The following is an 8,804-nucleotide window of genomic DNA, read 5'->3' on the forward strand; positions in this document are numbered from 1 at the left end:
AAGTTAGCAATAATAAAACATAACTAGTTATTTCAAAGCAAGATTAAATATTTATCAACAAAATTTTCTACATACCATATTAAAGATTCATGCTGTATATTTCTTGTTATGAGATTTAGATTGGATTTGGTAACATCGCCAGAGCTTATAAGTTAACCAATCAATTTATTTGACAAAACATAAATTACCTTTTGGTGTTCGATACAAGGGAGTACATCTTTTGTCTCAAAAAGTGTGTCACTTCATGTATCACTTTCACTGATTGGTCAAAAAATACTTTATTATTAAAATTTAAACTTAAATATATATTTTCTAACCAATCAGATAAAATGTCACATGAAATGTCACACTCTTCTAGTAAAGCAAAGATTGACCATCGATAAAAGAACTTATCTTAACCAACTTTAAAATTATAAACTCTTATTTCATAACTTACATGAAATAGCTTATATAGTTGATCATTTTATAGCTTATAAGTAAATAGCTTATTTCATTTTATACATATTGACTAGTTGATCAACTAATTTTATTAAACAATTCCTCAATCAACTAGCTTAATTGCTCTTTTCGAATCCTTACTTATAAACTTATTTTCCTTCTTTATTGGGCCCAGGCACATTGAGTGAAAAATGTAACAATATTGGGCTTTAAGTAAAATACAAAATTTAGGCCGCATCAGAAAAAGCCCATTATAACGGTTAGAGCGCGCGTGGGTTTAACGAAGAAATCAAATTGTAGAAGCATAGTTCAGTTAGATCGAAGATCTGAGCAGAGATCATAGACAAAGAAGAAATAGAAGAGAATGGGAACGACGGTGGCGGGTCTGGCGCCGGGGCTATCACGGAAGCTGAAGAAGGTTCTAGAATCGAGGACCGATACGCCGGATCTTTTATCTTCGCTGAACACACTTTCTTCTTTCTACGACGATAACACTCCTCAGTCGCGTCGCAACCTCCGATCCACCATCGAGAAGCGTGCTCTCTCCATTAATCGCGAGTTCATTGACGCTTCCCTCGCTGCGCAATTGGTAATTCATCTACGCTGATTCCTTCTTATGCAATTTTACTTGCCGTTTGCGTTGTTCTGATTTGTTCCGTTTCGGTTATTGTCAGGCTTTGGATAATGTAGAGAATGAGGTTAATGCGCTTGATGAATGCTGTGAAAGGTGTGGATTTCCCTTTCTTAGTTGCAATTCATTGTTTGCGTGTATCTTTTCTTCAACAGTATAAATGTTTTTTGAATGTGTGCTTTGATGCCAAATGTTAATGCAACTATCCTTGAATCATGAACACCGGTGGTTAGTAGTGGTCTTGAGCTGTATACACTTCTGCTTATTCAGGAAGTGCTCATATTGGAGGACGCTAAGTTTAGAAGAGAATACTCTAAATGATATAACATACCAGTATGAAAACATGACTAAGTGATTCATAGTTGCAATTCGTTGTTTTCGTGATTTTCATTTATGTGCATTTATGTTGAATGTTATTGGGACGAGCGTTGAATCAAACTCAGTTTGTGTGCTTTGTTGTGATGTCGAGCTGCATTCACTGCTGCTTCTGCAGGAGTGCCCATTTGGAGGAAACTAAGTTTAGGAGAGAATATAATAAAAAGAGCTTTACGATATCCTTCTACTAACTCTCCTAATACTAAGCATAGAAAGTCTCATATGAAAACTTAAAGGCATTTGTTGTCTTGGAAATATAATAAAGATTCAGTACTTTCTTTATTTAGTAATTAGGAGGATTTGTAGGAGAAAGTTGTTGCAGGATATAACATTTATGTATTTTTAATGATATAACTGTGCGAAAACATGACTGATTGATGTCACTCATGATGAAATGAAGATTTTATTTGCAGAACATTATGTGATATAATTATTAAACAATGAGGTTTGTTAGTGCTTAGTGTGTCTCTCCAGAGTTGCAGTTCATATTAAGAATTTGTTCAATTACCCAATAGGAAGTTCTTGGGAGTTGGGACTCTAGTGGGTGATTTGTTAAGATAAATAAGAGAGGTTTGCTACATTATGTACAACATATTTGCTCAACCGCAACTAGCACACATGATAAAGCTGAGCTTATGATTCTCCAATTTTGTTTAGTAGTGCAACTCCAGAAACATTAGTTCATGAATCATGAGTGATGCTCTCTGCTTAGAATTTTGTTGGGGTTAGGCTTTTTAACTTTGCCACATAGCATAACCATTTTACCTTTGAATTTGTCCCATCGTTCTTTCATTGAGAACTTTGGCTAGTATATAGATCTTTCGATAAAGTTTTAGATTTCATATTTTTACAGGATAGCAAAGGCTTTGAACAGTTGTAGCGCTAGCACTGGTGACATTATCAGTACCACAGAGAGGCTTAAACAAGAGCTTGAAACTACCACACAAAGACAGGAGATTGCGGCATGCTTCCTACGTGATTATCAGCTTTCCCCTGAAGAGGTTTAAGTTATTGAACAATGATTTTGTGAATTAATATGCAGTATTGCAGTACTTATATTATGGTATTGTTTACAATTAATTGTTGACCATCTGTAGATAAATGCACTTAGAGATGAAGAGCTGAATGAAAATTTCTTCAAGGCACTTTCTCATGTTCAAGAGATTCATGCCAACTGCAAAGTGTTGCTTAGGACACATCATCAGGTTACCTTCTTCTCTTATCCATCTCCCTCTATATCCTATTTTCTCCATCATCAGCTGTGTGTGGAATTCTTCACACGTTATCTGAAGTCTGAACACAAAGTGCGTGTAAGAATATTAGACAACCAGTTTACTTATAACTATGCATGCCCTTGGGCAATATTTTTTGTCATTGACCTAAGTTGTAAGAGTTCTTCTAGCTTGCTGTTCCTGCAAATTTGAAAATATCAATACAAAGATAAATGCAGAGCTAGACTTGCATAATATGTAGAAATTAGATTATTCATAGATATTCTCATGCGATTAGGGATGAAAAAGGAGGTGTGCATCTCTGGACAAATGAAAGCTTAGTATCTCCATAACCTCTCTATAGTGTTTACTTTATTTAGTCATTAATTTAAAGCATTCGATGCTTAATCAACACTAGAACTCTCCTGGTCCTGGTTGTATGCATACTTAAGGTTCCTGCATAGACAACTAAACGCCACAGAGGTATTTGTCAGAGCCTACTTTTATATTAGTAGGGTACGTAATGTTAGAGCAAAATTATGCCAAATTGATTAACACTAGAAAATAGCAATCGAAACAACCAGGTTCTACAATAATCAAATTAAAATATATGTATCTGTGCATCAGAAGTAATATTCAGTCACAAGCCATCTAGTTTGTAGGAACCTGCATGATTAGACTTAGGAAACTAAAAAAATAAAAAACAAAATCTGTAGAATTTCTTAAAAATAAATTTCACCTTTTCTTCTTTTGATGGTAACATGCTTCAATCACTCAATATATGGCTTAGCTTCTTCTTGCATTGTACTACTTAAACGTTTGATCAAGGTTTGCCATAATGGTGATTTCGTTGTTGTATAAGTAGTTTCTGTTATATGCTGAGGGCTGTCTGTATGCAGTGCCCATTTCCTTCGAATATGATTAAATAACATTAGACACATTATTCACTTTATATTTTACTGATTCCAAAATGTATGCTTGATCAGTAACATCAGTGTCAAACAGATTTAAATTTGATTGTTGATGCAGCTGTGTGTTTCTGTTTCCTTTTGTCAATAATTGTTGTATGTTTCTTTCTTGGCCATCACAATTTTCCCTTAGAATTGATCATGTTCAGGGACAGGTTTTGTTCCTTTCTTCCCTGCTACTTTATCAGTTTAAAAATAAATTTTCAATCTTCATTCAATTGAGGAATTTCATTGCAGCGTGCTGGTTTAGAGCTGATGGATATGATGTCTGTGTATCAAGAAGGAGCTTATGAGCGTCTATGCAGGTGAAGATTTATCTACTTCAGGATCATTTGGCTAAAGCATGCTTGTATATTATCCGTGTGATTTACGTACATGTATGATGTGTAAGTTATAAACTTTGCATGTATTGATTATAAATGTCAAAGATATTTTCTGTTAATTTTTAAAGTCTCTTACATGTTTTCCTTTGTATCAAAAACTGCTAGTTTAATGATATATAATTACTTCTAACATTTCTTTTAGGTGGGTTCAGGCAGAGTGCAGAAAATTGGGTGACACCGACAATCCGGAAGTTGGGGAGCTCCTGAAAACTGCTGTGCGCTACCTCCGGGAGAGATCTGGCCTTTTCAAGTATTGTGCAGAAGAGGTAATTTCATTGTGAATATGAATTTAATCAACTTGTTGAAAAATTAATAAATCTTGTTTTTCTTAGATTAGAAACCAATCTATTTCAATATTTAGAATTAATATATTTCATATTCTTAAACATATTATCATTCACCGTTTAAAGAGACTGATAAAATAGTTGCTTGTGGACCTCATCCGATAATGCAATCCAAATAATGTTCTTGATATCAAACTGAAGCTTGGATTGTCTTTATCATCATGTGCGTATGCATCGTAGATTATCGATTTAATATTTTTCCAGGTAGCCAATATGAGACACAACGCACTATTTAGAAGATTTATAAGTGCTCTCACACGTGGAGGACCTGGTGGATTGCCTCGACCAATTGAAGTCCATGCTCATGACCCATTACGATATGTTGGTGATATGCTAGGCTGGTTGCATCAGGTATGACTTAAACTGATCAAAGCATCGTTGATGGATGCTTGAAGTCACCTCTGAATGCTATTTTGCTACCATGGTTCATTTATTCATCAATCATAATATATCTTTTGTATGCATGCAGGCCTTGGCATCTGAACACGAACTTGTACAAGTATTACTTGACCCAGATGCAGTTGTGGATAGTGGACCAACAACAGCAAAGCAATTGCCCAACACCTCTGAAAAAGGCTCTGGGAAGACAGAATCTGACTTGGTGTTTGTTCTTGATAGAATTTTTGAGGGAGTATGTCGGCCGTTTAAACTTAGAGTTGAACAAGTTTTACAGTCTCAACCAAGTCTGATAGTCTCCTACAAACTCAGTAACACCCTTGAATTTTACAGCTACACTGTGAGTTGTCATCTCAGTCTTTTTTCTTGATAGTAGTAATCCATCCAATATTTTTATATGCCTTAATGACTTCCTATTGTCTTATAGATCTCAGATTTCCTTGGGAGAGAGACTGCACTCTGTAATACACTATGGGTACTGAAAGATGCTGCTCAGAAAACATTTTTTGATATCTTGAAAGGTCGAGGAGAAAAGCTTTTACGATTTCCCCCACTTGTTGCTGTTGATCTTTCTCCACCACCAGCAGTGAGGGAAGGGGTATCTTTACTTCTTGAAATTATTGACACCCACAACGGCATGATGTTTCCTGCTTCTGGCCAAAAACCTGCTTTTGATCCCGTTATATCTGCTATACTGGATCCAATAATTCAGGTATGTGTATCTGATTCCTGCATTTAATACCATGATCATTCTTGTACTCGTGGAATAAAATGATCAGGAATTATGAATGTTATTCTAAAATTAAATCATGCTTGGTAATGTATCACATGTTTACATACCCACCATCTTTGAAGGTCTTTGTGCTTGATTTGGTGGGTATATTATAATATTTGACATGACACTATGAAATCATGCTCTGTTTAGAGATATTGTTATTATTTAAACCTTTTTGAGAGTTTCTTCCTGGTTCTTGTGAGCTAAATTGTGCTGTTTGACAATGTTCTCACTTTTTATTTCACGCATTGCACCAAGTTTTATGCGGTTCCCTTCCTGTGTTTCTGTCCTTTCTTGGTCCAAACATGATATTGCTTGAAATGATTTGTGTGATGTTCCCTGTTCTTACCCGAGAATTCATTAAATCATCTGTGAACTAGTTGCTTTAGTGCTGAGGTCAATGATGTCTAATATATCTAATTTAAAGACAGTTCTTAATGCTCTCTATTCATTTTGTGATGTCTTTTACTGGCTATAATCGTAATTTTTTGGGTACATATTGGCTTTAATTGTAATGAGACATAAGGTATCATGGTTTCTCATTTGTTGCAGATGTGTGAACAAGCGGCAGAGGCACACAAGTCAAAGGGAGCTGGCCACTTATCAAGGAGGAGTAGGATGAGTTCTGACAATGGTCAACTAACTAGATCATCAGTTGATGCAATCTTGTCAAGTAGCAGCTCTGCTTCATTCTCACAGGTCCATTCTCGCCCCTTTATTTCTAGATTTTAGGAATTTTCCTTTGATGAACTTATGCTTTTGATAACCTTTTTTGGTGGATGATACAAACTCTATTCTTGTGCATATCTAATTGAATATTAGTTGCTTTGATCATCAGTTGATACACATACTCATGCTTTTCTCATGTTCTAATACGCAATTTGAACAATCATCGGTGCATAATTTGGACCAACAAATAAAATTGAAGAATTTAAACACATGTAAACTTATCATCAGGTGTTGCCCAATAGCGGCCATGGCGGATGGCGGTGGCATTTTTTTGGGCTACCGCCATTAGCCATTTGGGAAATCCCGCCATATGGTTGTGTCTGCCTTTTGCTCGAAAAAGCCGTCATGGCGGTGGCGGAGCCATGGCGGTAATGGTGGCATTTTGGCTTGCTTGGTCAGCTTTTTTTAAAAATTGGGCTGGGATGGGTTTCTTGGGCCCATTCATGTTTTAAAAATTAAAACCCTAACCCCGTTCTATTTTTGCCTCTTCTCCTTATTGCCTCTATCTTTCAAAACTGAATTCTCTGTTGTGAGTTTTCTCGATTGCCGCTGCCACAATCATTTTTCTTAACTTTTCATTGCGTTTTCCCTTTCTCTATTTTTCTTTCTCTCTTGTTTCTTGTTTTCTCATTTTTTTATCTCTTTTTCATTCCACTTTTTTAGTTTCGTTTTTTTATTTACTTTCAAAATAGATATTTTCCAAGTTTAATTTTTTTTTTGTAGATTACTTTTTTTAGTTTACTTCTTTTTTTCACAGCTTACTTTTTTTTTCAGTTTACTTTATATACAAATTTAAAACAATTATTTAACAGTAACATGGTGTATTCCAAAAATAGGATAACACACAGTATGAATGTTTTGCATTTTATATTTGTGTTTTCTTTGATTTTTAGTTGTGGCTCTTTACAAGACTTGTTAGTATTGTTTATTTTACTTTTTACCGATCTTATGATGTTATGAGACATTGATACTTAATGATTTTTATTAAACTTTATATTATTGTTTGATTTTTATGTTATTGTATTATTATTTTATTTTTCCTATTATGTTATATTTTTTGTCAACTGCCATTATGATGTCCGCTATTTGCCCACAACGCCATCCGCAACGCCTTCATGACTGAATTTTGACAACCGCCCATCCGCCATGGGCAACACTAATCATCGTCAACATGTTAACACTTTTTATTAGTTGCTTTGAGAACTTTTTTACCCAGTAGACTAGTTTTTGGTTCTGTATGACATTTGACTTGACATATATCATGTTTTGACAGACCAGCGAAACCCCTTCCATGATCTTTCTCATTAACTGCCTGTGCTCTATTCAACAACCTCTAGCTGGACATGAGGTTGCTGCTGAGTATGTGAAAAGGCTCGGAGGAATGATTGATAATCATGTGCGTGTTCTTGTTGTAAAAGAAGTTGATGGGATCTTAAGAAGATGTAATTTGTTAGAGAAGATGCCTCACTTCCATAATTCAATCCACAATGAAGGGAACAATGAAGTTGGGACCCCATTGGCTGAGATGGAGGACACGAGTCCAAACATTCTTTCAGAGTGCTTGAAAGCTCTGTTTGGTCTTCTTTTGGGAAGTGAAAGTTCTCTGCCTGAATTTGAGCAGATGCAGGTTCCAAGGTTGCGTTCTGACGCTTCTGCAGGGGTAGCCAGGTCACTTGCTGAAGCTTATGAGCTGATTTATAATGTAATTATGGATCCCAAGAATGGCTATCCAGACCCCAGGTCATTGGCAAGGCATCCTCCTAATCAGATAAGAACCATATTAGGAATATGAATTCTGTTGATACGTTTTGCTCCTACCCTTGCTTGTTATGTTTGTTTCTTTCTCTCTCTTCCTGTCATTTGAAATTGTATTGGTATACAACAAGTTAATTTTGTGATATACTTTTAACTTTCGAGATGCTAAACATTGGAGTTCTATTATTGCTGTTAATAAAGTAATTATAGATTTTCAATAATTACCTTATCGTTCCTATTACTGTGGAAGCCTTTGTATTATTTTCCTAGCTGAGACTTTTGCTTGGAGTGGAATCTTTCATGCTAGGGTCAATGTGTAAGACAAATAAATGATTTGCTCTCACTTTTGGGTTCCAATTTACATACCTAGTCTTATTGGATGAAGTAATACCCAAAAAAGAGATATGATATCATAAAAAGGGTGAAGGATTCAAGAGGTTTTATAAATATTGTTAAAGCCCGATAGGATTTAATGTCATTGATAAGTAGATGATTTATAGATTGAAAATAGTTATTTAACTCTGTTAGCTCACTTCTGAATACTAGTCACAATATCATCAGGCATGCAGCATGTTTACATTTGTTTGGAGGAGTAGAGGACAATACAATAGCTATAAATTCGATATAGGCTTTTAAATTTTTGTCAGCTTAATACGTGCAAGTGCAGTACTTTTCGCTATAAGTCTGTATCCTTGAATAATAGGTACCATAACATTCTCATTTATTTCATATGGATGTGTTGCTCTTCTGTTAGTGATACTTGATTTGTGTTAATCATCTTGGACTTCGTGATTTAAAG

General features: G+C 35.3%; 1 protein-coding gene across 1 annotated transcript; it reads left to right on the top strand.

Moving 5' to 3' along the window:
• Positions 1-736: 736 nt before the first annotated feature.
• On the top strand, positions 737-8,195 carry LOC109336898 (conserved oligomeric Golgi complex subunit 6-like). The gene is made up of 11 exons (XM_019573726.1): positions 737-1,027; positions 1,113-1,165; positions 2,298-2,445; positions 2,542-2,649; positions 3,861-3,928; positions 4,149-4,272; positions 4,555-4,701; positions 4,820-5,086; positions 5,174-5,458; positions 6,074-6,220; positions 7,524-8,195. Exons 1-11 carry the CDS (start codon positions 803-805, stop codon positions 8,040-8,042), a joined length of 2,091 nt encoding a protein of 696 aa, XP_019429271.1. The 5' UTR covers positions 737-802; the 3' UTR covers positions 8,043-8,195.
• The last annotated feature ends 609 nt before the right edge of the window (positions 8,196-8,804 follow it).

This window comes from Lupinus angustifolius, unplaced genomic scaffold (assembly GCF_001865875.1).
Source record: "Lupinus angustifolius cultivar Tanjil unplaced genomic scaffold, LupAngTanjil_v1.0 Scaffold_1_306, whole genome shotgun sequence".
In the NCBI taxonomy this organism is placed as follows: domain Eukaryota; kingdom Viridiplantae; phylum Streptophyta; class Magnoliopsida; order Fabales; family Fabaceae; genus Lupinus; species Lupinus angustifolius.